Source organism: Trichoderma gamsii, assembly GCF_001481775.2.
Source record: "Trichoderma gamsii strain T6085 chromosome Unknown Scaffold_21.2, whole genome shotgun sequence".
Classification (NCBI taxonomy): Eukaryota; Fungi; Ascomycota; class Sordariomycetes; order Hypocreales; family Hypocreaceae; genus Trichoderma; species Trichoderma gamsii.
This window is the reverse complement of record NW_020171358.1, coordinates 362,241-390,219: the sequence shown is the minus strand read 5'-3', so window position 1 is coordinate 390,219 and position 27,979 is coordinate 362,241. Positions and strand designations below refer to the sequence as shown.

General features: G+C 49.4%; 4 protein-coding genes across 4 annotated transcripts; 2 read left to right on the top strand and 2 right to left on the bottom strand.

The window, feature by feature from the left end:
• Nucleotides 1-3,772: 3,772 nt before the first annotated feature.
• On the bottom strand, nt 3,773-4,446 carry TGAM01_v206326 (hypothetical protein; the record flags this gene model as incomplete). Its single annotated transcript, XM_024549847.1, has 2 exons — nt 3,773-4,205; nt 4,268-4,446. The coding sequence occupies 2 exons, from the start codon at nt 4,444-4,446 to the stop codon at nt 3,773-3,775; spliced, it is 612 nt and encodes a 203-aa protein (XP_024405411.1).
• Nucleotides 4,447-12,721: 8,275 nt separating this feature from the next.
• Nucleotides 12,722-14,009, top strand: TGAM01_v206325 (homeobox domain-containing protein; the record flags this gene model as incomplete). Its single annotated transcript, XM_018807052.2, has 3 exons — nt 12,722-12,886; nt 12,942-13,674; nt 13,744-14,009. The coding sequence occupies 3 exons, from the start codon at nt 12,722-12,724 to the stop codon at nt 14,007-14,009; spliced, it is 1,164 nt and encodes a 387-aa protein (XP_018659753.2).
• A 3,672-nt stretch (nt 14,010-17,681) lies between these two features.
• TGAM01_v206324 (hypothetical protein) lies at nt 17,682-19,356 on the bottom strand (the record flags this gene model as incomplete). Its single annotated transcript, XM_024549846.1, has 5 exons — nt 17,682-17,838; nt 18,010-18,305; nt 18,359-18,613; nt 18,720-18,901; nt 19,311-19,356. 5 exons carry the CDS (start codon nt 19,354-19,356, stop codon nt 17,682-17,684), a joined length of 936 nt encoding a protein of 311 aa, XP_024405410.1.
• A 5,240-nt stretch (nt 19,357-24,596) lies between these two features.
• Nucleotides 24,597-27,385, top strand: TGAM01_v206323 (hypothetical protein; the record flags this gene model as incomplete). Its single annotated transcript, XM_018807050.1, has 6 exons — nt 24,597-24,822; nt 24,884-25,160; nt 25,222-25,438; nt 25,499-25,801; nt 25,852-26,337; nt 26,393-27,385. The coding sequence occupies 6 exons, from the start codon at nt 24,597-24,599 to the stop codon at nt 27,383-27,385; spliced, it is 2,502 nt and encodes an 833-aa protein (XP_018659751.1).
• Between the last annotated feature and the right edge of the window lie 594 nt (nt 27,386-27,979).

Sequence of the window (27,979 nt, the reverse complement as noted above, 5' to 3'; positions counted from 1 at the left end):
CGGCTCCTACTATCCCTCACATGGACGTAGAGCCTGTCGGAGGCCATGTTGGAGGACCTGTTGGTGGTGTTGCAGGCATGGAGCTCGCTGGACGAGCGGGAAATCCTGCGGATGCTCTCATAGGAAATCCCTTCCCGAGCGAGCCCACCGAGGATACTCCTCATGTGATGATATCTCTGGCTTTGGAAGATGATCAGAGACTGGACATTAATGCGTGGGAGCAATGGCTGAATGCCTTTCCCGCCATGGCCAAGTACGTCAAGATTCAAGGTGTTTTTAAGAGCCACTCTACTTTGGTCTTGGTTTCAATGCCCGTCATGGTCTGGGACCTTTTGCCAGAGGATCCGGCAACTTCATTCATCGCCTTCATTCGATCCAATAATATAGCAGCAGCTCAGAAACCACAGCAGACACCAGTTGTTACTCCTGTACCAGCATCACAACACCAGTCCGAAGCGTTGGCACCGGACACAGCCTCTTTTATCTCTGGCGTTTCGGGCACCACTTTCGCACCAACAGAGACAAGCCGTTTTGGCGACCAATTCAGGCAATTCAGCTTCAACTCTGCTCGAGACACGAGATTAACTCGGAATGTGGCCTCTTCTAGTCAACCTGCGTCAGCACAGCCAGACCCAGCTTCATCTTCATCCCATCAGCCACCATTTTCTAGATCCATGAGCGCTGCTGTCTCTCTTCCTCCTGTATACTCGGGTTCATCGTCGTTGAGTACAAGCCCAGTGATATCCAGGCAAATGATTCTCAATCAACAGCAGTCTCAAAGACGTACTACGTTCGATGGTAGCGACGTTCCTGAGCCTCAGAGCTTCTCTGCTCATGTTGAGAAACGGCTGGAAGAATATTACCAAAATCACCCTCTTCCCAATGATGGCGAGAGTGCTTTCCTCGCTTCGAATCTTGGAATAGAACCTTTCCATCTTGGCCTGTGGTTCCATCACCGTCGGGAACGAGACTTGGTCACTAACCGGCTCGCTACCATGAAAGTTGGCGACATTCCATTCAGTGAGGGCGGCGGTTCGCTTCTGATACTGCCAGCAGACCTCAGTCAGCTGCTTGATATATCTCAGCCTGGACAGGTCCTACTATTTGATATCCGACCACAATCAGAATACCAGAGATCTCACATCCGTGGCGCCATAAACCTTCGAGTGCCACAGAATTTCATTAAAGATGCCTCTCTTGAGATGATTGGGCGCACTATTTCCGAGGAGCATGGTCATGATGCCTTTTCAAAGTGGAAAGAGGCAAGGTGTATGGTGTTTTACTCTCGTGGGCTGGAGAGTGCATGGGAGTGTCCCTCTGCAGCATCGTTGTTATACAAGCTAGCGGAGTCAGGATGGACAGGAAGAAGCTTCGTTCTTAAAGGTCACTATCGCGAGTTTAGTGTATCTTTTGGACAGCATATTATAGATAGCAAAAGGGCCCTCGAAGCTGAGGCTGCCGAACAAAGCGCAGAGCTGACAACCGAAGCTGCTGTCGATCCCACTCTAAACTTTGAGCGGTATACCCAGTGGCTAACTCACGTGGAAGAAGAGGACCGATCACGAACGAATGCATCCTCTCCTACACGAACAATAGAGAGGACAGAGTTTGTGGAAAATCAAGAGCAAGAATTGGAAGCAGAATTGATGGCTCGGTGCGGTGATTTATATCGGAAGATCCGAGACGTTCAGGCGGACAGAGATCCATCTTGGAACGACAACTTTGACATCAAGGCTCCAATGGTCGAATATCTTGACCGTGGCCTGAGAAAAGTGCGTGCTTATCAGCCGTCGCCGCCCCAAATGCCACCCAGCTCCAAGCTAGCTGCTGAGTATTTCGATCGGCCTCCTCATGAGCAGGACGACGTCGAAGGCTATGTTGAAGTTGGCAAAGACGGCGATTCTACCAGCGCCATGAGATCTGGATCTCTCTCGGCGGATAAAGCAAGCCCCAGCGAAGAGCCTCTGCGCAGGGGGCGCGGAGGGGGGTTATTGAATAAGGTGTTTCGAAGGGTGTAGGGTGATTTGGGCGAGTTTTACAAAGGGGGGTCATGATTGCTGGCATAAAACGTGCTCGGGTAGCACTATGGGTGTTTTGGATACTCATGATACCATGGATACATATCATCGGGAGATACTCTAGCGTTGTTGCCTTTAAGAATTTACATTTATTATTTCAAATTGTCTTTGACAGTCTTTTTATACCATTCAATCTTGCCACCTTTCAAATAAAAGCCCGTACGTGTACCGTTTGCTAAATGATCATGCATTATGTCAATTCTTGGAGTGAGTTACTGAAACTACAGCAATATCTTAAAAAACTGCAGTCAGAAGACGTCAATATGGTGTTTCATGTTTTTTTCTACTATATAATCATTTCGAGCGCAGGAGAAAGCTACAATGGACAGATCTATGAATCTGGTTATACCAAGAATATGATCAACAACCTTTGCTGATATTTTATGCCGTCTTTTAGCAAGAAAAGACGAGTTTCGACGACGCCCCATCTTCATCATGTCCCCTTTAAAACAAAAAATAAAACAGCTTCACTCCGAGAAATACCCATTACTCAAGATCATCCGCCTGTTTTTAATCATGATCATAAATCAACTGAAAGAAATTGCAGCGTGATATGCATCATCCGAGCATCTTAGCCACAGCGATTGCTTCCAGCGTGATCTACTCACCCTGTCCCTTACCCGTCAGTCATTCATAATTATGAACTTAAACTCTTCCATACATATTCAGTGATTATGAAATACAAAAAGTCTGTTTCGAACAGACGGCAATCTATAAAAAAAAATCTTACAATTGACAAAACCCTTTTACGCATCCCGTGCAAGTGTCAGCCCAGCCATATGACAAAAAAATCCAAATACGGAACCGTAATTCTTCTTACGTCTTCTTAAAAGTTACAGGCTTACCCCTCCCCCCCCTGTCAATGTCAATTGTCAACAAATCCTCTTACGGGCTGAAGAATGTCAGGATTCCACGCGCCGGCCTAAAGACAAGGAATTTAGAAAAAAAAAAGGTCAGACTAAGACCAAAGAGTATGGCAGCTCCGGGTATGTATGTAAGATTTTCCGGGATATTTAAGATCTGTGTGTCTTGTCTTGTGCAAAGGGGGACAAAATCGGGTTAATGAAGAAAAATAAGCAAAAAAATAATAATATGATGCGACCTCTTCTGTTTCTTTTTTTGGCCTCTTTTCTTTTTCTTTTTTTTTCTTACCATGCATGTTAAGCGAATGCTACAGTACCTCTTGTTCCATATTTTTCCCACCCATTTTTTCTTATGTTTTGCTTCCAGTTTCTGGTTTTATTTCTATAAATAAACGTACAGAGGTGCTATACTTGCTTTTCAAACACGGTGGTCCAGTTAGTTTAGTTAGTTCTGTTGACATCTGACGAGTATTGGTATGAGTATGCCAAGAGTCCCCTAAACGTCTACTTGAAACGTTTAAAACGACCGACCTGGGCATTATGTTTACAGTATGGCTCAAACAGGAATTCACAATGCATTTGCCGCCGCCAATTTCTTTTTTTGGTCATTTTTCTTTTTCCCTTTTTAAACGTGCTCGCGCCCCTGAGAATCTACCCAATAACACATTTGGGTAGGTTTGCCCAACAGAGGGATTAGGAGCACCCACAACCCGATATCATCTGAGGCCGCTGCCACTAGCCACCTCCATCTCTTCCTCTTCCTCGTCTACACTGTTGCCCAGTGAAGTGATGCGGATAGCCGTCTCCTGCGCAAGGAAAGGTTCGCGCTCTTCAAGCCATATGTACCCCCCGCCCACTTATGCAAGCAGACAAGGTTGCTGAGCACATCTTATCCCAGAGGACGAGCGAAGCACATAGTGAAAAACAGGAAATATCACTTTCCGCCCCCTCCAACTTCTCCTCCTCCTCTTTCTCACCCTCCAACCACTCAACCTCATTGCACGCCCACAAGACGGAGCACGAAGCAGAACCCCCTCCTTTCCGACGAGGCATTACTCTCGTGGCTCTCACATGTCCAGTGCATGCTGTCTCCGATAGGCTCATGACCCCTGTCTCTACTGTACCTGTACTGCACAGCAATGTGTCTTTCTCACCGGCTGACCTCGCAGAGCCAATGATTTTGGTTCCGTAAATGAAATGCTTGCGGGCGCTAGGCGGGGCCAGAAAGTGTGCGTGCCGTAGTGTAATGTGGCTATCGGCCACCCTGGTAAGGCAGCCCTACCATCAGGATCAGGATCAGTCGTGTCAGTTGTAGGCTACAAATACCTATTCAAGCGACGGCCCTTGCATGCAGGAGCAAAGTGATGAGAAATAAGGCTACTGGTAGCCAAGGCAGTATGTACTGTGCAAAGGGTGTCATTATTCGCCCCCCTTTCAGCGCAGAGAGGTTGTAGCGTTTGCTGCTTTGTGTACTGTCCAAATTTCAGGTACAGTGTCGGGTTCATATGCGTGCCGCATGTGTGACTTGTGAATAGATTTCGGGTGCAGAAGATAACTGCATGATGCTATACCTAACACTCGACGAGATACGAGCATCGCGGACGGCAAGATAATCATAATGACGACGAGTGTGGTACACCACAAACTGTTCACAAAGACAACAAGATCTTGATGCACCAACTGGTCACACCGAAAGGAACAGGATACCGATGCCCATGGAAAAAAAAACATGCGCAGCTACCCGGCACCACCACGTTGTTGAATGAGCCATCTCGAGATACACAAATCCAGGTGCAACACGTTGGTCTAACAACGCAGCCAGGCAGGAAAGGCAAAGACCAGGCACAGCCTCTTTGCCATTTAAAGTAGGAAGGCGGCGATTTTGATGTAAAGATTGCCATGGCGGAGTAAATCGCAAAGCTCCAATCATAACGTGCAGTCGGGAGATATGAGAAATGGTCTGATCCTACACTCGAAGGAATCGCCATTCATTTCCGGATGAGACCTTTGCCAAGCCAAGCAAGTCGGGCTGGCAATATACTGTGATACGGAATCCGGGACAACTATTCGTTCCTCTCTGCTTGTAGTACTTGTTATAATGTGTACACAAATGCAATATCGGATATTAATGGCATGTACGCAGGTGGCCTCTGGGAGACTTTATCTCTTGAGTAACATGACGACGCACGCGAGCTCGTGTAGGTCGATGCCGTGCCATGCGTTATCCGAGACAAAAGCACATCAAACCCCATCTTTGGGAACTATCTCCCATTTGCGTGGATACTGCAGTACTCTGAAACGACATGGCTGGTCGATGTTTCGGTTACCCGCTTCGATGTGCATTTCTCCCACACCTACTGAACAAGACTTTGTTGCGATTCGCAACAGGCCCATCGGCGCCTTTCTGTACATTCGACGAGAGGTATACTCAGCCATGATGACACCTCCTCATTATCCTTGAAAGCGGGCGCACTTGCTGATACATAACACCCATAACCAAAGGTGCTCATTGCTGACACAAGAACAAGTGTGCCCGCTGGATAACGAAAAAAGTATGTTCGAAGAAAAAAAAAAGGGGGAGCTATTTGGTTATAACATTCTGGCCTTGCAGTGCTCTAAGGAGACGGATTGTGATAAGAGTTGGTTCCGCACAGCTTACAGCGTCTCATACTTGTATATTGGCTTGTTACGATAACATTATGCATGTCGTGCCCCAGGGCCGTAGCCGATCGTCTCTCACCAGATTCCGAACCCGCTTCCGGAGGACATGATCGTGGAGAAAACGGTTGCTCAGAGGCGGTGAAAATGCGACTGTCGAGGGGCACTGCTGTTTTGATCAAATCAAAAAGGCGCTAACGCTTGACTATGTCGCTATCCGGCGTGGCATTCAGTCTTTGTTGTCGAAGATCCGGAGACCGGCTACTGGCTGATCTTCAAAAGGTGGCACTGGATCTTGGCGCAGCACCAGCTCCCTACCGCCACTCCAGACACGCGGAACCAAGTGTCAGCACCATAAAGCAGACGGCGGTAAATGGCAGCTAGGCGCTCGGAATAGAAGCCAAGGAGTGTATGAGCCCACGATGTAGGCAGGCATCATGGAGATCCTACGGCTAGCGGCAGTGAATGCTTCGCAGAGCTAGCGGTGGCTCGCAACAGCCTTATTAAGATAGCAAGTCTTGTAAGTCCTGACTTCTGGAACATCGTAGTTCTCCGGTTTGCTACCTGTCAGCGAATGCTTCTTATTTCTTCCTTTATTCTTTGCTCTTAGTGAAAGGGGTTAAAAAAAAGCTGCTGGAGCAAGCGTCTCCGGTGCAGTCTATGCAGTAACACATTGCCAGCTGCAAGTCCAAATAAGTCGTCGCTCATAGGGGGCTAAAGATCACAGGTGCTTTGAGCATCATCGTACATCTGGAGTGGCACTATGCATTTGTATGGACGTCGATGGATGACAGCTGAGGCTTAAGCGTGTGTCAGGTCAGCCTGTAGTTCTGCTTCGTGGGGTGTGGCGTGCTGCGACAAGTATGGCGACCAGCTACCGAATCCCAGCAGCCGCGTTGCGAGTGCTGTTCCCAGGAGCTGGTACCTTGCTCGATGGCCAGCAGGTCCTTTTCCAAGTTGAGTTGGGCTTGCGAATGCACGGTCCCCTGCTTCGGGAGTGTGGGTAGGGGATGCTTGCCCTTGCTGTCACCAGACCTGTTATTGCCAGTTCAAGGTCGGCACTGCGCCCGATTCTTTACTTTGTGCGTCCTCGCACAGAGCACCCCATACGTCCAAGTATAGTCGAATCAAGGGCAGCGTAATTTTGCGGGAGGTATTGCTGAGAAGCGATGAGCCAAATGGGAAATGGCTGATGGAGCAGAGCAAGGGCATCGGCGTCCAGTGGTAATGCGAGTATGCACCGGTTGAGTAATTTCCGTCGCATTAGCCCATCTTGCCCTGCTATACGGCGGTAGGATTCGGATTGCTCAGCATGTCGACCTGCCAGACTCGACGTCTTTCGATGGGACGTTCCGCAAGACGGGGTATTTTGGCAGCGGCATTGGTTGCCGACAAGCCTGTGTGTCCACCATGCGATGTTAGGAGATCTCTGGGGTGTGTTGATACTAGGCGCATCACGTCAATCTGCAACGTCCGGACCATTTCGGCCCACTGACTCTGTCCTTTTTACTGCTAGCCCAATGACACGCCCGCAGGCCAGTCATGAACTGGCATACTAAAGCGATACTGTGGTAACTGGCCTAGCATAGAGCGAAGCGCGAGCAAATTAGAATGCCATCCTCAGCATACTGGCGTTGTTTCAGGAAATCATCTCCGATAGCGTAGAAATTGATGTGGGCAGCTGAGATCCAGGTTAGGTGAAGTGAAACGCAACTTGACTTTCTAAAGCCAGCAGGCTACTCGTACGAGTCGTGAGGCAGCCTTGGCCGCGCCGCTATCAATACCGAGTACTAGTAGTAGGTACCTCAATACTTCTGCTGTAAGGGGGAGAATGGCATATCATCGTCATCTTAGGCGGCATCCTCGTATCTGCACACAATCATTAATGTACAACCCAGTACGCGCAAAGGATGCGGCTGTTTCTGCCATCGCCAAGTACTCCCGATGTAGGTGGATGTCGAGCTTGTGTTGTGCGAAACTTTATTGTTTCACGGCGTCAATGCTAGTTTCGAAGCTTTATTGCTTTGTTTATGTTTAGCCGAAACCAAAATTCCTATTTTTGGTGTGTAATTTGGCAATGAAGTCTGTTTTTGAGAACAACAAACTCGATGGCACGTGTATTTCGTAACCATAGTTGTTCCAGAGTAGCATAATGAGGATAGGGGGGGATGTTGTTGCGGCTGAGCGGCTATCAAAAACAGCTCCACACTCATGTAGATAACACCTAGCACCTAGTCCTAGTAGACAGTAGGTACCAACATCGAGGCATAAAAATATAGGGTTTCTGTGAAGATGCTTGAACCTGCGCTACTCTTCAGCTCCATATATGAATGAAGCTTGACTCGGCCTCACACCCACGATGCGAACTAACAATTCACGGGGAAAGCATCCTGAATTCTCCAGCTGTTTCTGAGTACGACCAAAGGATCTGGCGTGCGGCACAATACGCATGGCAGCCGTATGCCAAGGAGCTGCCCCCTCTCCTTCTCCGAACAAATGGTGCATCCACATTTCAACACTTGGTACCGTATTTGACAATCCCCGTAGAGCATTGCTGCCGCATCGGCTGCTGAGGGACTCCAGTCCCACATATTATAGTGAATATTGAACCCCAGTCCCTCTAGTTAAGCGATGGAAAGTTGTGGGACGTTTGCAGTAAATCGTGCTTGTAGGAAACTTTGCGCCTATGAAAGCGCACGAGTGAGTAGAGGAGCATGTTCGCCTAGCCGTGGCCCTGGTTCCAGAATTCGTGTGGCATGAAGCTCATCCATCCATCCATCGCCTGCAACTCGCCTGGATCCTAGCCTGCATGCCGTCGGATCAAGGTGGAGCAATATTCATCAACGTCTCTCTAGGCCAGCGGGATGAGCCTGGTCAAATGCTGGTGTCTCACCAACAAGCTCACCATTCAGCCGGAAATACCTGGGAGAAAGGACTTATTTACGTAGCCCCCACATGCCAGAGCACGGAGCACATTGTGCCAACGTACGACGACAAGCTCATGGAGCTTGGACTGCAAAGAAAAAAGAGCTGCCTGGCCGTCTCCATACCGTACATGTATTGGCATTTTGCTGTGATAGCAGGGCATGCTACGTAGCACTCGCACGGGGTGAGTTGATAGGTACGGCGTGCATATGGACCTGAACCTAGACGTACGAATCATGTCAGAGAGAGGCCCTAGTCTGTCCGCTTGGAGATCCCAAACCTGTCATATATTAGATTGGGAGAGGGGTTGGAGGAGCACGCCGCCCAATTAATTGTAAGCTCCGTGGTCAACAGCACAGCGAGCTAGCACTCATTACGTTTTAGCAGAGCAGATAGTAAGAAGTCTGAGGAAACCTTGGTAGCAACCACTGCCAGAGATAGGGCTGGGAGCTGTGCCCGCAGCGCTGTTGATCAGTTATCGCCTTGCTTTGTCTGCGGCTTGGGGTTTTGGAGACGTTGGAGATGGAGGGGCTGAAGCTTTGGCAGCCACAGACGTCTGGGGCTGCGGCAAGCGACACTGTGCTCGCGGAGCCGGCAGTACCAGCGCACGCGCGCTAGGCGGGGCAGACCCCAAGTACACGTGAGAAATCTCGTACTGTGTGATATGGGCCGTAAGAATAGGCCCTACGCACTGGCTCCGTACGTTGACCAATCGCATCGCGCCAACTTTAATTTCTACCGCCCAGGGCTCGGAAAATTGATCTCCTGCCAGCTGCCGTCTTGTCGGCTGTTCGCCTCGGCCAGGCCAAGCCATCAACAGGCCTCCCTGCGTGCCAAATGAGAGCACGTCGTCAGCCCATTGCTAGAGTGCGTTCTGACAAGATCCCCACCCGCCTAGGCCTCGTTCTGTCACGCTCGCCGAGCGATCTGGCCCCTACATTGAGAGATCGCCAGGTCCCCATCGCCGCGGTCCTTGTCCAAGTATGGGCGACCAGGAGCCTCGCTGGAGCCGTCCCGCTAAAGATCCAATCTAGCGCTGTCAACGCTGGTGCGAGGGGGTCAGACGGGGGGTATTGGGGGCATGGCCCTCGGAGCAGGTGGTCGTCGCAGAGGCTCTTTGCATGGCGCCCTCAAATTGCCTCGTACGAGCGACCACGCGGCTGGCCCAGGGCTGGCGTTGCGGTACAGTCCACGCCGGGTACCCCTGGGGACTGTCACCGTGTTTGCAGGCACAAGGTGCTTACGGGGTGTGTCCAACGTGTGAGCAGGCCAAAGCTGGAGGCTGCACAAGAATTTGATTTTGACAGCTCCTTGTGGTGGACCCAGGATTCCAATCAACTGCGAGACAAGCCTTACACAAGAGCGTGCATTGTGTTGTGACACCACGACGGCCTCTCCTTGTCCTGTGTCTGATAGCCCCAGCAGCCGGGGGCATAAGCGTACCACTAGCAGGAATACCTGCCTACCAACCTGTGGACGGGGCTGGCTGAATACGATAAACGCCAGCTTGATCGTCTACAGGAGTATGCCGGTGGCAGAAGTGGCAAAGGAACGAATCACGACCTGAGGTTTGTTCTGGAGTTGGCTGCCAAGCTAAGCAAGAGAGCGAATGAAAGACAGCTATCCAGCCCCAGGAATGGTACATGGGGATGGGACATGATATCGGCAACTGGCAGCTCTGCAAATTTGCAGCGAACAGTGCCGCCCGCTTTCCCTCTCTTTGTGGCGTCGACGGCGCACCTTGTAATCAAGCACAGCGGAGCTGGAGCACAAGAGACATGACTCTCTCGCCCCATTGCGCCAGAAGTGACTGAAAAGTTATTGGAACGCTAACCCACCGATATGGAGGAGGGTCTCGGTGCAATAGACTGACTGAATCGACAACATCTACAGTACCTAGTCTTCACTAGAGCTGGCACTGATACAAGGGTACAGTATGAAAATTTGGTCTTTGATCCTCTATAGGGAACGCCTTCTCATGTCAATTGCGCAGATGAGCAGAGAATTGCCTACTTCCTCCTATCAGCACCGGCATCTACACACTCGATACGGAGTATTTCATATGGCATATTGTTGCTCCAAGTTGCGCACTTCGCATCCACCCCACTGTCTGTGATGGCCACTTCGGCTGCTAGTGTCCACAAACCACAGCCGCTATAGATTCAGCGGTTCCCCTTGGGGCAGCCTTGACGCTGGACGATCGGGTATTAATATGGAGACCGTTTTGTGCGTTTTGCCTGGGATGTCCTGACAGGGCCACCGAAACAGCTACACCGCTCGCATGCCGGCCCATCGCTTACGGGATTCGCATTTCTGTTATTGATTCCAGAGGGAGACATGCTAGCGAAAAGCCGCAGATGGCCGGGAAGCTACTCGGTATCATCATTTTCGATTCAGCAGAACGTCACACAAGCTTTGCGTTCTCTTCGTACTGAGACTTATATCCACCCGGCCCCTGGCAAAACGTTGATACCTTGCACTCTCAGTGCCTGGTTCTACCCTCCTTAGCTAGCCGGCGCCTCTTCATTACACTTACACGAAGCACGTGTTGGAATACATGGTTTGCATCGACGTCAGCATACGAGCGTAAGTAGATGGCCAAGGAGAAACGAAGGGTTACACACCTGCATCCCGGGTAAATTACTGCCTGCAGTTATCAAGGGAACTTGAATCGCTTGTAGTAGTACGGGCCAGCTCTTTCATCTGCTTGTACAGTACAAGTACGTGGGCAGATTAGTGCTTGCTGCACGTCGACGGAGCATTGATCTGACTAGTATGAAAGCTGCGTTATTCTAATGATAACAGATCTAATGCTCCGTATGTGCAATCGGATCAGAGCCGTATGGCAGCTCGACGGCTCGGATGGGACTCTTCTTTTCGCTCACCCTATGCATCTGGGGGGATTCTGCGCCTGCATCCCAACAATTGCGAAAATCTTGGTTACAACTTCATTTTTTTGGAGATGGGTCAGGCCGGTTGCTAAACTCTATAGTCACGTCCAGATGCCTCCACGGAAGCCTCTATAGACGCCTCTACGACGCCTCACCTTAAGATCTCTATCGCTAGGATCTTGTGCCTTATCCGCGCAGAGATTTCTTTGCTATACGGAAAAGCCTTCAGCCAACCCCGTCATACAGGGCCGAAAGGGCTGCAGTCTAGGTTGCACGGTAACTGGCCTTGTCAGAATAGCATTCAGCACACACCCCGCCGTTTTTACATCGACGCCTACTCGGCCTAAGCCCACCCACACTAGCCGCTTGCCTGCGTTTCTGTGGCCTTTCTATCTGGCTTCCCTAAATCGAAGGTTCATCAGAACAGGCTTTGGACCCGTGGAGCCGTGGCCCACCAGCACTTGTCTTTTGACTTCCCTGTCCTTGCTTGTGGCGACCCCGTGCTGTCCCTGGACTCACTACACCACTGACTTGACCGGAGTTGTCAGACCAGCGCCACTTGGGGGCTTGAGTCGCGAATCCCTATTCATTTTGTTGCAAGGCTAATAATCCATGTTGCCGCTCCTATCGTAGAGGCTCGTCTTTATTGCTCTTCTCCATCCCTCCATGCTACCACTCTATGATGCGACGTACTCTTTTTTTTTAAGTTCCGTGAGCCCACTTTATACTCCTCCATGTTCCCTTCTTGCTGTGCTTGCTACCTGGCCTGCGTACTCTACTTCTTCTGCCACTTATAATATTGGCCTGCCCTCCTCTCAGCGGTCCCATCGCGGCTTCTCTTCTGTGGCTGGTTTACATTCACGGCTCTCAACAATTCCCCGTTTTGGCAACCTAATTAGTTTGGTGCATCTACCCGTCTTCCACTCGACACATTACATCCTGGCTGTGTTATTGCGTTGAATACCAATACCGGTTTTTGAGTTTCAGCTACAAAGTAGCTGGACGTTCATTTCGATATCATTCTTCGTTGAATTAATCTATTTCTACAAACCTTCTTACAACACTTAATTCGGGCAGTATCTTTCTGCTTAGTCCTCTTGTCAAAATAGGACTTGTGTTTCGAAGTGTTGACTGCAACGAAAACGCCAGCCTTTTGCTCTCACGCATATATATATTCCGGCTTGCACCCCCAACTTTGACGTCTGGACAACTGAATCCGTTAATCCGATCCGAAAACCTGATCTGGAATTCGACCCGACGACTTACCCTGACAACAACTTGACTCTTCGTGGCGGGGGTTCCCTTTATGGGCCCTAGCACTGTCCGACTGGCATCATTGACCATCAAACCTCGCTCATTCACGTCGTCATCCACGTCGTCATTCACGATGCATCACTTCGATCGTCACCTCCCTTATAGCGAGGGGCAAGCTACTGCTTCGCAGCAAATCGAGCTCCCTCCAATTAGAGATGTACATTTCTTCGCTTCCCCAAGACCTCTAACCCTGTTTGCTCATGTGTTGTTAGATGATCCCCGAAATCAACATGCACTTGGCCGTACGCGAAGTTGCCGATCCAATATCTCAGGCCCATGAGCCTCAAGAGCGCCACGAGCGTGGCAGTTTCTCCTATTACGTTACTTCACCTACGACTGGAAGGGGAATGACCCAAGACGACGCCGAAGAAGAATCGCCAAGAAGCCATGTTCCGCGAATATATCGTGGCCCTAGACACCGAGTTCCTCGCAGTCGTCCATTAAGCCCATCAGAAAGATGGAGCATTCCAGCTAGAGCCTATTCCGTTACAACTGGGAGCATTCCTCCCCCGATGGAGATGCAGATACCATCTCCTGGTCCTCGCGTTGCTCTCCCAATCCTCACTCGTCCACAGATCGCTCTCCCGAGCTTGACATCAGAGATAAAATTCGAAGATGAGCAGCCAAGCAGACCTCGCCAACTCTCACGGGCTTACAGTTACGATTTTGCCATGCACCATGGGCCTCCAAGCCCCATTCGGTCACTTGAGCGCTCTTCAATCTCATCCAGTGTATTCTCCACGCCTCATTATCACGATGCAGCCCAGTTTGAGAACCAGGAACTTGCTGCCCCCACAAGGGAAGCGAGGACTCGAAAAAGACGTGGGAATCTCCCCAGAGACACAACAGACAAACTACGGGCGTGGTTCGATGACCATTTATCGCATCCCTATCCTACAGAGGATGAAAAGCAAGAGTTTATACGCAGAACGGGACTCCAAATGAGTAAGTAATGGACACCCTGTTATTTATCGCCGACATTGAGACTCCAGGCTAACAATCTCCCCTTCCCAGACCAAATCTCCAACTGGTTTATCAACGCCAGAAGACGCTACTTGCCGCTTATCAAGAAGAAGATGGCTGAAAAGGCGGCTGCCGAGGCCAAGGCGGCTTCTGAAGCCCTCCAACATGGACAAGCTATCCCCAGCAGTGAAAGCAACTTTGCCGCTTCGCCAGCTATCAGCGATGGCACAGCCTTTAGCGCTACTAGCGACGGTACAGTCTATAGCGCCGCTAGCGATGTCACAATCTATAGTGACATCGTCAAACGTGAGGCATGAAGCGGAACTTTGGAGGGGAAACGAACCACCATAAATTAAAGAAAAGAAGAAGAGACATGAAACAAAGAAGAAAAGGAAAGAAAAAAGCATCCCAAAAAAAAAAAAAAAGAAGCCACGGGATACAGAAAGTGGCCTTGCGAAATGATATCACGACATTATACAATGGATCGGTGGGAGCGTGTTTTCATGTCTCGACAGAGGCTTTTTTTCTACCTCCGGTTTGCTGAATCCGGTCACTACTTCATACTTCACAGCGTGGAGTGGGCGTTTAGGAAGGTAATTGGTAATGGTCAGGGGTAATGCAATTGGATATTATTGGCTCCAAAGACTACATACTTTTTTTTTTTTTGTCTAGAGGCGGGAAAGAAAGGTTACTGGGTATCGATCCACAAGGCATTTGGGCTCGCGGCGGTTCTTGTTGGACAAGAAGGATAGATCCGCCTGGCTCTTCTAGTATACAAAAAGCTGCTTGCAGAATAAACACCACCATGATGGTTCACTTTTAATTACATTCTGCTGTCATCTCATTTTCTTTTGAGTTCTTACTTTGGTGAAACTATTGGACGTGTTATGCCACCCTGGTGAGATTTATTTGACGTGTGATATAGCGCTTTTTTCTTCAACCTGTGACGATGGGGTTTTGTATAGGAGGGTATTTGGGGGAGGCGAAAAAAACAATTCCAAACAAACAATGATCACCCCCCGTTCTCTCAACCAAGCCTCTTTATTCAATTCATTACTTAAGAAGGTTAAATGTACGGAGGATGCGCCGAGGAAAAACGGCGAATACTATTGAACCAAATCCAAAAACTCTGTTTTACGCCTCTTTTTGTTTCCTTGGGTTCAGCTACGCTGAACGTGGACGCTGGTGTGTGTGTATAGGGGTTTTTACAGTTATTATAGTGTAAGCCGGTTCGGCGCGGACTTGAAGCCCCCGGAGCTTGGCATTGGGAAAGAGAACATGAAGAGAAAAAAGTGTGTTCCTTGGGGTAGCGTAAAGTTTTTTTTTTTGCTAGTTGGAAAGATTACTGATTGTTTGTTTTATGTTATTATGTTTATTCTTTTCTCTGCTATACGTGTTTTTTTATCCTCTGTCAGAAGTCGAATTTTGCCAAGGAACAGCTGAGTGCGTTCGTTTGTGGCTTTGGGTCTATAAAGTCGGCGGTGGCGGGTACTACTTCGTGTATGATAGGCAGGCGCGCCAATTGGGAGATATAATCACGCACTGCCATTTTAAGAAGTTGGACTGCATGCGGCGCACCTTTTTTTATTTATTTTACTACACAAAGGTTTAGATCCCGTACTGTCTATTTGTTGCGTGAAATCGTGGATATGTGGCGGCGGCCTATCTACGTGGGCGCCGCCGAGGGGGGGGATGATGTAGGGCTATAGGTAATAGGCGTACTTGGCGTATACTATCATGTTAGTATTGGCCTCACTCTAAGAAGGCAATTCCTAGAGAGAGACAAGCAAATTCGCCTAGGAGGAAGGGATTGGAAATGCTACCATGGCTAGGATTTCCAAAGGAGGGAAAAGATTCACCCTAGGCCATTTGGCTTGGCACAAACAGCCTTTGAACTTTTTTGCCTTTCGGCTGCACTGGGTGAGAACAAGCCCAAGCCTAGCTGAAGCAGATCCTAGCAATGATTCGGTGTAGCATGCTGTATAAGTGACATTCTCTGTTGCATTTACTTGGAGTTCGTATTGCGATCCCCCGAGGCTTGGAGGGGCAGCGGTGCGAAAGCCGGGCAATGCGAATATACTATTAGCCGAGGAAATAGTATTAGTATCAACGAAAACGATCACGGTTTACTGCTTGGAGTTTCTTGTGCAGTAGTCAAAAGATTAACAAGCGTCAAAGGGGGGACTAATGCGGGAGGCAGAGTTTGACAGCAGCGGTGGGCGAATCGTAGCGCAAGAGATACTTTGCACGCGGCCGCTACATAGTTTGATGGAGGGGCCGAGACTTGATGGACGCGCAGTCTGACGGCTGCAAGCTCGAGAAGGAAAGGAAAAAGAAGGGGAAGAGCTGGATGTGAGGTTAGGGGGGATGTTTCGGCGATCCATGGCATGTAACGTGCTATTCCGGTAAGCGAGCGCGTCAGTCGTACGAGATGCATTTGCATTTTGACAGATACTTGTAAGACTTGTGCTCCGTGCCGTGGACGACTGACAGCAGTATATGCGTTGCTCCAAAGCATCAGCGAGAGGCCAGAATCGGGCATCGCAAGGGCTGGTCCCGCGGCAGATGGCGACGGATATGGAAGGTTGTCCATGCAGACTCAGGGATTATGCCATGGTTGACTGGCGACAGGGCTGCCTTTTCCTCTCCTTGTTGATGCCCGGAACTTACCATGGCCAGGGTGAGCTGCTGCTACAGTACAGTATCCATACTTGCACATGCAAAAGGCCTAAAGCTGGCGATCCAAGCTTGCTGGGGTGTATGGGTGCATGGCTCGATTCGGTTTATGCGTTTGAACCAAGCTGGTACGAAGACAATAGCCACGGTGCCTTAGCTGCTGAAGCATGAAGATGGAATGTCACTGATGGGAACGAGTCTCGTCGCGTTATGACGGCATATGCCCATTGGGCAGATCATACGGCGAAGCGAGCCAGCAACAAGCGAGATGGTAGGCTCGGACGACTCCATTCTCGTAGCATCACGATCGCTCATGGCGGCATGCATATCTGCTACCTGAATGGGACTGAATTGCAGAACGTCGTGGCGCATCCACTTGCTGTACAGTAGAGGTCAAATCTCAAATAGCGGAAACGAGCACTCGACTCGCAGAGATGAAGCTGGAAATGGAGCATCGCGGCGCGAATAGGAGGCGAAGGATATTAACGGCATGCTGATGCTAGTCGTATTCTTGCCGGCCCCAGTTGTTTGCCCCCTCGGATGGAGAACCTATAGTAGGCGTGGTGTTGTATGAGTCCTGTCACTACAGTATGATGCTCGTACGAGCGAGTACGGGACGTGTACATTGCAGGGCTAGCAGGCCATATGGCCATGACGCGAGGAGCTGAAGAAAGCTTGAGCAGATGGGATCCAGCAAAGCGTGTGATTGATGTGATGGTGCAGGGGGTGCTTGGAGCTCATGGGTGGTTGTCGACTAGCAAAACCCCTGCTGCAGCAGAAAGCTACATGTACAGGGTTGTGCTCCCCTTGCCATGCAGCTCCAGGGAGTTGGTAAAAGTGTCAGAAAAAGACGCTGCTGGAAATAGCACACGGCACATCCATATTGATGCTCTGCGGTGGCACTAGCAGCATGTATGGCAGCATCCTCCCGAAGAGCCGCTTTGCTTTGCTTTTTGTTGCCTTGCCTTGCCTTGCCTTGCCCTGCCTTGCCTTGCCTTATCTCGCCTCGTTTGGTCGTGCTGGGGTCTGTTCGATGCAGTGTCAGGTCCTATTCGTGTGGCTGGGGAGGGCGTCAGGGCGCCAGCTCCTACGTGGACTGCAAGCTGAGTCAGTGCCAGTCTGTGCAGGAACGAATACAGGAACAGGGCAGCACAGCAACGCAAAGACAAAAAAGCCACTGGGAGAAGCCGGAAAGGCTAAACGGGCTCCTGGCCAGCTCTTGGACGTTGCGCGCGGCCCTGTCCTGTCCAGGCCAGATGCGTTGCGCGCGGGCGCTTCTCCCGGTTCCCCGAGCGGCCAACTGGCGGCAATCGCTAGGGCGCTGGGATGGTTTTGACATCTGCGGGAGTGGGACGAGCAGGGCCGGGAAGTGGGAAACGCAGGTGGGCATTGTTGGAGATGTCGATCCAGCGGTTGCTTGCTGTGCGGCTGATGGTGGAGGCGTCGATGGCGCTTTGCCGCACAGTGTGCCTGTACAGTAGAGACAAAGAGAGCGTTGCACTTGCACTTGCAGAGCAGCGCAGCGCAGCGCAGAGGGATTGCGCTTATGCATGTATGCACGTTGTGCATGCGCGGCGCAATGCGTGTAAGTGCGCCGGACGGGCTGATTGGCCGCCAGACATGCACAAAGTCACCGAATACCACGTCGGTGAGCGCAGGATGCGACTGATTCCACGTGCTGGGCTGCGGCGGACAGGGGCACTGATAGGCATCGCTTTGGGCATCGCCAGGATAGGACTGCGTCGGCGAACATGCAACGGCCAGCTGTTGACAGCTGAATCCAGGCAGTGGATTCCCCAGCAAATCCCCTCTTCCAGCGCTGCTCTAGTCAGTCTGGTGGCAGATTTACGGCCGAGTCGTGGACTCAGTGATGCTTCAGAACTGACTAAGCGAGCCGCCAGGGGTCTTGGCAGCTCTTCGGGGGTCGCTTCGCCGAGCTGGCGCGGCAATCTGGTAAATGCGGTCCGAGCTGGTTGCTGGCTACGCCTACGCCGCATGAATCGGGATGCTTGGCCTGCCCCTCTGCAGAAACCGGTTCGGGAAATGAGGCTTGCTCCATCCACTCATCCAGCCCAGCCCGCTGGTCAGTGGCTCTGCCCGCCCAGATGCTCCAAGCCAGCTGTGATTGGCTCAGAGACAGCCACAAGCGTGGCCAGCTGAAGCCCAGTTGAGCCACGCCAGTTGAGCCACCGACCTCGCAAACTCTTTCCTCGTGCTCGAAGCTCGTGTGGGTTCTGGGGGGGTTCTGGGGGTGGTGGGCTTTAGAGTCTGCGGCTGGCCTGGGTCGGATCTCGCTAACGCTGTCGCATGTAAGGTAAAGTCGCAGTGATCTCGATATCGGCAAAACGTACACCCAGCGCCAGGACTGCCGAATTCTTTGAGAATGTGCATGCATAGGCGGTGGCTAGCAGCGCATGCCCTGCAGGGAACGGAGCAGTGCCTGTATATCGCAGGTCCTCTGGCCTGGCCTGGTCACGTTTCTGCTCATCGGCCTTGCCTTGTCGCCTGTCAAGACACCACAGCGCATCGCCTACTAAGTATGATTCGTTTACTACATGCGGAAATTTAACCAGCAGAGACGCCAAAAGAAGATTCCGAAGCCGGGGGCGCCCATGCTCGTCCAAACGGTGCAACGTGGGGGCTATGGGTCCTTGCTGATACTAGCAGCGTGTACTACTGACACGAGCAGTATCTATGGCAGCCGTACTCCATATTGCTGTTACAGTATAGCAATACGACGGATTCTCGACGGAATCTCTTTGCATAGGAGACAGTGGGCTATTGCGGAGAACAGCAGTCGATAATCTAGTCTAGGCCTCAAGTTGTTCTCCAGGAGCTGAGAGAGGCCCATCAAACTATTGCAAAGGGTGGGTTCTCAAAGGATGAGATAGTATGTCTTGACTCTTCGGTATCTTCTTCGGCAACATCGTAACGATACCTACTATTGGCGGCGGCATAACCGATTCCGATGGTAGCAGCAGAGAGCATTTACTGCCAAGAAGACGCTGTCTATATGGCTGGTCTACTACAACTTTGACGCAGTGGATTTCGAGCATCTCTTTTTTCGCCTCCGCTCCCGAAAAGTACGCGTACGACTGACATGACATGACATGACATGACACGAGCCCACCCCTTCAATTAGACTAGGCATTTCCCCCGAGATTTGTCGGAATGTGGGTGCTTTTACCTGTCCTTTGGCAATTTGGCACCGCTGCCTCGGCCGATATCTCATATCAGGCGTGGGCCACCGCCCGCCACGCTTCTTTAGTTTGCATGACGAACTCCAGGTGTTGACATGAACTCCTTTGATTCATCAGCCTTGCCAGGCAGCAAGCCCCTTTTCGCCCCTCAGCAAAGGTGCCCCTCGGACGGCCCCCCTCAATATTGCTAGTCGTGTCAACCATTAGCGTTGACACCTGCTAGCACGTCTGCGTCTGTTCCAGCACCACGGCTAGTAATGAGCAGATTAGTCTATGGAGTTTTGGCATCTTAGCTTGACGTTTAGTTTCCTTCAAGGGATGCCATATATGCGGAGTGCTAGTCTCTGATCTACCCTGAGATTCTGTCTGACGGATTATCCGATCATTACCTAATACTGGGATTTTCTAATCTCTTTGTTCTTTTAAAGTTGGATCTAAAAACAATCGCTGGCCTACTAGCACAGCTCAACCTTCAAGGGGGGCGTGAACATAAAGATACGAGCAATGCGACGGACGGGTGAGGCAAAGCATTGGCGTTTCTCAATTTTTTTCCTCGAAACACTTCCCGAAAGGCTACGAGGGGATCAGGCTAACCCGCACAATGGGGGAGAGGATAAACCCGGTGGCAAAGTCAATTCCTGACAGTGGCAAAAGGTTTGGCGTTCCCTTCGACTAGAAAGGACGCTAGGGAAGTTTTTTTTTACTTTCCGCCTGCGTAGAACGTGGTTTCCTGTCAGTTGTTCTAGCGGCCAGTCAAATTTGATAGATGGGCTGGTCAGTTTTAGTGCATGTAACAGTCCTGAAATTTAAAAATTTGGTGTTATTGGAGGTGGTATTTGGGAAATGGTGAAAAGAGTTCTTTATGGGGTTTGGGTTAAGCCAAAGACAATAGAAGACACTTATTGAAATGAGAGGCGGGAGGATTGACAGCCTATTGGGTCTCAGGTATGAATAGTTCGTAGACAAGTTCCGTAGAGCACAAAGTGTTCTTTCACCAGTTGCTATCATGTTGATAGTGTGTGCATCCGGATTCATTATCTCAGCCCATTTAGAAAAAAATTGTTCATGTTTCAGGCTTCTGACTAATTGTAACTCATGGCGTGATATGTTGAGTCGATTATACAAATCACCTATGACTCTCAAAGTCACATTGTGCGTCTTTATGATTGTGAGAAAGGTCAGAGTGGAAAAGTCGTCTATCCGGAGCTCATGACCAGCGCAGTTTCCTAGCTTGTAAAAGAACTGACTTGTTAATGAATTAAGTCGTGGGAAATACTTGTTTTCTGTGATGTGAAGTAAGAAAGAGTAGAATTGCCTGCTTTATATTGACGAGTACGTTCAGCTAGATACGAGTTCTAGAGCTCTTTGTGCATCTGCGGTAGATAGCTTTATTATATGCTCATTTTCACTTACTTTCTCCCTTTTAGATCTTAGTTTGCTCAATTGACCAATCACTGAAGTTTGTATCATCTGAGAGCTTGTTGTTAATTGAGTATTGCGATTAAGTTGTCTGAGAATTTTGTGATTGAAATTATATGTGACCGTCCACCGTGGCATGATCATCATTCAACTTATTGTATACTATCTCAAGGGTTTGTGTTCTTATAGCGCCCCTTGGCAAAATGCAATTGATAGAGTGTGAGTTTAGATCTGTTTTACAACGAGATATAAATGAGTTTCTTATCTCTAAGGAGGAAATGAGAATTGCTAACGATTGAGTGTACGATAGCCTTTGAACACTCCGAGTCAACTTTGTGCATGATGTTCATCGCTCATGGGGTCTATAAGCCAGACCCTCAGGATGACTAGAGCGGTGATTTTAGATATAAATGAGATATTTTACGCAAATCGTCTCACGATAAGTGTTTCCTTGCGATGGTGTAGAGACTTTAAAGATGTTTTCTTGTGATGTTTAACGACATACAAGTACCCCTCAAGAGTCGAGATATGATATCGATACTCAACCATGAATGGGCGCGCGATACGAGTTAACCTATCGTCTTCAGAGTCTACAAACAAACTATCTCAAGAAATTTACTGATGACTAACATTAAGATTGTCTTTCACTGTTACCTTCACTCATTTGAACCATACCTAGAGTTGAGACTTGGCGTGCTCTTGTCACACGAGCTGCTACCTTGCGATTACATCAAAGTTAAAAGGCATTAAAATGCTCCTGAAAGAGTTTGGTAAGATACCAGATTTTATTTTGGCCAGAGACAGCGAATGTTGACCAAAATTGCATCATTGGCTATGCTTGTGAATACGGTTCTTGTCAAACGACTCTCACCCGGTTGTAGTAGATGCTGAATGAACAAAAATGACCACCGAATTATCTACCACTTGCTCTCTCTGCGATAAATTAGCGTGAAATATGTTTACTTCTTCAAAGAAGAAGAGAAAGGTGGCTGAAATGGGTATGTTATTGGGACAATAATGCGCAGAACCGTGGACGCAGAAGATTTGCCAAGGAAGCGCCGTTCTCATCGTATCCTTTTCGCTTTACTGAGCAGAAAATATATATCAATGGTGAAATACGAGACGCGTATCATATCATCGGCGCGAATAGGTATGATGGAAATGAAGGCACAAATGGCTCATCTCAACCAGCTGTGCTGGAATATTAAGCATATCCTCAGGTACCATGAATGACGCGCATGAGTGACATGTGTCAGAATATAACATAATCCCAATACCATCAGATTTATTCTATACCACCTTCAACTTCCAGGCTATGGGATCTCTCCGCTCGTAAGATTCACCTCAGCTTCCATATATGAATGCAGCTTCATCATCATTCCAATGGCAAGGATTTCATGCATGGCAGCAAAGCCCTGAGTGTCTGGTACGGGAAAGATCGCTCGTGCTTTAGCAATGTCTGCAGCGGCAATAGCAGTGACAATGGCCAGGAGAGATCTGACAAAGCCTCACCCGACGCGAATGGGATCAGCCGACCGATACGATGTCCTCGGCTATCATTTAGCGCCAAGGATCGAATTGTCCGCTGGAGGGATGCGCAGATTATATCTTGCCAAGTTATGTTATTCCTATCGTGAACTTCATACTTACCTTGGATCGTGTACTAGCCATGTGATTTACTTAGGTGTTCACACAAGGGTTGATGATGATATCTTAGTTATTTAGGTCTGATCGTCTATCATCGTTGGCCCTTCTTGAACGCAAACCAGAAGGAAAGTAGGTACAATGAAATAAGATTTATAAAGCTGCTGAGGAAATAAGAAGTCTCAATTAAAAATGGTCAAGTATGCAACAATTACTATCTATGATCAACTTGCGGGGCTGATAAAGCCTGTATTTGCAGTTTGCTGTGCACTGTCATTTCAGTTTTGTTGCTTCTTCTTCTTTTTTTCTTCTGTGTGGCTCCTTTATTCATTCACTTCTTCTTCATTTTCCTCACAAGGAGTATCAGTACATCTTCATTCACTACAATATACCCCGCGTTATAAGCTTGCTACAGATATGATGAACGGGCAGAACCTTTTACGCTGGCTCTCGGATCAAACAGTGGGCGTGGAGATGAGGCAGATCCCGAGGCGTGGTCTACAACATCAGACGTAAGACACACAGAAGTAGGTTCATAAACCTTGGCATTCTATCTAGGATATGGGCGATTGATGAGCTATATAGTCTGGTCGGGACTTCTTATCTTCTGCCTCCTAGAGATACTAGGGTAGGCGCCCCCCAGTACTTGCTATTCGGGGCTCAAAAAGTCTATGAACACACTGATCTCGAAAGCCGGGTTTAGGTATTTGTCCTAAAATGCAAGGCGAGATACTGCAATGAGGTCTATAGTCTTTGCATTTAGCGTAAACGGACGGGGATCCTCTCATTGCATAAGCAAAGCCTGAGCTATTCTACTTTAGCCTTATTTCTGATGAGACATAGTTTATATATAAGCATATCTCTCGCCGCTTGCCGTAGAGCTGCTTTTATAGTAAGAGACTAGCAATTTTGAACGCTTCTTCTTCTTCTTCTTCTTCTTCTTCTTTTTTTTTTTTTTTGCATTTCATCCGACGAGATGACCGGCTGCGCCCCATGCTGTAGGAGGTTTTATGATACTATGCTCCATTCGCTAATACAATGTACTCATCCAGCAGCTGGCTCATGCTCATGCACATTTCGCTTATGACGTCTGCTACGGGTGACTACAATGTTCGGCCTAAAATAGCTGCTTATTGATACCACATCAAATAATCAACAGTGTAAGCTTTTTAAACCTTATATGGCATGTTATCTATGCAGCCTTGAAGGTTGATGACTGAATAAGAAAATATGCAGTTGCTATCTTCGTTAGCAGTACTCTCTAGCGCTGTACGATTATCACTGATCTTTATCAAAACTCCGACGTAAGCCGGAGTTCGCCTGTAACTGTGAACCGACACGGCCCAACGCAAGCGCCGGACGTGTGACACACGTCACCGAGGATTCAGACACGTTGCTAGAAGAAAGAGTCAGAAGCTATTCCATATCAGCAGTTCCTCGGAATCGCGGGCCAGAACAATCGTTGCTGTCAAACCTACGTGTGGCTGGCCGGTGGCTGCGATTAGAAAGCCTGAGCGCAGGTGTCGGGCTTAAGTCAAAAGCCCGAGGTCTAGAGCATCAGAAGCTTTTATAAGCTCGCCGAGCCCTGGCTGGCCTTGGCCAATAGGTAGTCTTCCAATTGGCGGGAGAAGGATAATTGTCCGTTGACTCGCGGAGTCGGATGTCGGACTTCGGCGCAAAAACGCTCCGCTCCCAGCCGGCTTGAAGAAAACGTGACTTCGCGTGAATAAGGCGCGGACATTGGTAAGCCTGGATTGCTAGGACCAGATTGACCTGGGTTGATGTTCACGTCACGGTTATCAGATGCTGTATCTGCCCTCGTTGAGTTGAGTGCAGCAGAGAAAAGTCGTTGCGTTTCGCCTCCAGCGCTATATAGAAGCCCTGGCGGCTTCTGTCGTGCCTCACCACGCCGGACTGCCCTGTGACCGCCAACCGGCCACGAATGTGACTCTCCTTTTTCCCGCCATGTCGTCGACGGATGCCGTGACCCAGGCCGACGCCTCCGCGGCGTCTATGCAGGGCACGGAACCCCTTGCCTGCGTCTCGTGCCGGGCGAGGAAGCTCAAGTGTGATCGAACGAAGCCTGCCTGTACTCGCTGCGTCAAAGTAAACAACGAATGTTTGTATCCCGAGTCACGGAGGAAACCAACTTTCAAGCGGCGCAATGTCAAGGAGCTGGAAGCTCGATTAGGTATTTTATATCCGTAAAAGAGGCCCATCTTAGTTATGCAAGCTTACTCATTCTTCTATAGCTCAAGTTGAAGAATACCTCAAAGAGGTCAATAGAGGAGGCCATGAGGATGGAGCCATCCTTCTGGACGAGCCTGACATTAACCTGGGCGACCTTCCATTTTCCGCTGATAATATCAGCCAGGCCAACACTTCTAGCACCGCATCAGATCCAAATTTGTCCTTTGACATACCAACCTTTGCTGGCCAAGAGGATGGTACTGGCTCCTTTATGAATGGCCAGTTAATGGGGCTAGGCATGTCTGAGACACTGCCTCCCTTCGAAGTGATTGAGGAATTGTAAGTTTGATATCTCTTCTCCTCGCCATCTCTTTGAAAGGGTAAATGCTAACAATTGTAGGCACAACGTCTACTTCTCGACACATTATCACTATCTTCCCATTATTCACTCTGGCCGCTACTATCAGTCATTTTATGGACCGCCAACGAGAAAACCACCAATGTGCTTGCAGTACGGAATATGGGCATACTCTGCCAGCGGACATGCCAAGTACGATCAATATGCCGAAGCTTTCTATAAAAGAGCACGGCAGTACATAGAAGCGGATGAGATGAGAGTAAGTCAATTTCTTCCCTATCTGTGTGCCCATGCATGTTCTCTAACTCAGTATGTCCAGAGCGACGGTGAACACTTTGTTACAGTAAATCACGCTCAAGCATGGGCTATCATTGCCAGCTATGAGGCTAAAACGATGTTGTTCACAAGGGCATCCATGAGTGCCTCTCGCTATGTTCGACTTGTCCAGATGCTCGGGTTGGATAGGCTTGATAGAGAAGGAGACGACATTCCCCCTACGCTCGGCCCGATTACCAACTGGACGGAGCTCGAAGAGCGAAGGAGAGTTTTTTGGGGTGCATTTGCGATTGATGCACATGCAAGCATGGCAACGGGCTGGGCAAATATGATCAAGTCTGAAGATGTGAGAGTTTATTGACTCTATCGCTGCGAGATGATACTGACATAATATAGGTCATGACGCGCCTTCCAGCCTCCGAAGAAGCATTTGTGTCAGGGAATGAAGAGAAAACAGTTTTTTTGGAAGAAGTATTTACAGGAGCGCCCTTTGAGAGCTTTTCTGGCGCCATTGTCATCTCTGAGGTCTTCAAGATTATATTGCGACATGTGCACGGAGCCAAACCTTCTGATCACGCCGATGATCTGTTAAACGGCCAGTATTGGAAGCGCCACCGCGATCTCGACAACAAGCTATCAAGTCTTTTCATGTTTCTACCCGAGAAATTTCGCCTGCCTCAAAGAATTGGAGACCCGGCTGCGGTGCATGCAAATCTGAATTTGCACGCTTCCGTCATCTGCCTACATCATGCTGCCATCGAGACCGCGGAGAAGTATGGCTTCAACGAAAACATCAAACAGAGCAGTCTATGCAGGCTAAGGGCTGCCGCCGAAGAGATTGTCAACATTATCAAAATGACTTCTCACCACACCTCATTTTTCGTACGTAATGTATCTCTGACTGGCTATGTGATACTTAACTGACCACGACAATCAGAAAACTCAGCTTTGTGCGCTCTCCTTGTATTGCGCTACGACTGTATACGTTTATTTGGCCAAGGATGACCCTGTGGCTGGCGTGACTCCCATCGACATTTCCAACCTGGAAATCATTATCAACGCAATGGAGGCCATAGGTCGCGTTCACATGGTAACAACTGCCTTCCTACAGCAAGCGTGTCTTGATATCGAGCGAAATGGCTTGACGTCAAGTCTCAAATTGCCATCTCTATCAAAATACCGGGATCTTTTCGGCGGCCCGGCGTCCAGTATCCCCCTACTAGCTCGAAGCTCGATTTCGAAGCATACTGAAATGTCACCCCCGTTGCCCGGAAGGCTGCCTCTTGGTATGCCCAAAGGAAATAGGCGGCCGCCTGGTTTGAAAATGAGCAAGCCACTTGGCTCTCTAACAGGTGTCCAGCCAGAGATGCATCACACAACAGACTGCTTCAATGCTATCCTCGGCGCCGTTACCAGAAACGTGGCGCCAAAGCAATCCGCTCCTGTAAGCAACAAGCGGAGGCGTGTAGCTGTAAGCCCTGGGCCCGAGTCGGTCATGGCTGGTAACTCGAAGGAATCTGGGACATCGGCAGCTAGCAACTTCCGCTACAACATTATTGGGGGACGTGCAGATACCTTGTGGCCTCAGGAGGCTATGGGGTTGAATATCCAAGGCGCTGTTGACCCGATCTTTGCACTTCCGGACCGTACCACGTCATCAGAGTCATCACCAGCACAACGCGGAACAGAGCCCATTTCAGGTAGCAGCAATACGTCACCCGGCCTTGGCCTTGGAAACACACCCGAAGAAAATCGTGTAGATCTTCGGCAATTCCAAGGCCGCATTGCAACGCCAATTTGGCAGAGTACGGAAGAGGGACTTTTCAACCACATTACAGAAACAATTGCTCAATTCTCAGGAGATGGCGACGATCCCTGGGCGATATTAAACGGAGAAAGTAGTTGGAATGGTGGCACCTCAACATTGTGAATGGCGTTTGGGGGCGAGAATCAACAATCATTACTGGAGCATGCTTTAGAGGCCGCTTGATTACGCGGCTGTGGACAAGGGAACATTTCTCTTTTCGGTGCATAGCGGTTTTGGATAAGGGCAGTGTACGATACGATACCCCGGGCGTGAGACAGACGCTACTCTTTGAAATGGGTTACTTTGGCGTTCAGGATGGAACAGGATCAAGACGGCTGGTCTCATCACCTCTCTTTTTTGGAAACGGAACATTATATACAGATATCTACCGATAGAAAATATGATGAAGCATTGTTGTATAAGCGGCTTCGAAAACGCCAAATTGCTGCGGTAACCAGAAAGCACGTAGGAACTAAAAGATCAGGCTGGCTGCAGCCAATGGGTAGCCAGCCAAGATCCTGAATAGGGAATTCGCGGAGTGACTGGGCTACAGCTTGACGGAATGGTTTCATGTCTCCATCAACATGCCGACGGACTTCCGTGCCTGAGATTTCGCTACATGCCGAGAGATGGTGCTTAAAAGGGAGGTCAGGTGACAAAGCGATCTATCACTGAAGGTGTCCCCACATTGAGCTCAGGATGGATTCGGTATTTCCG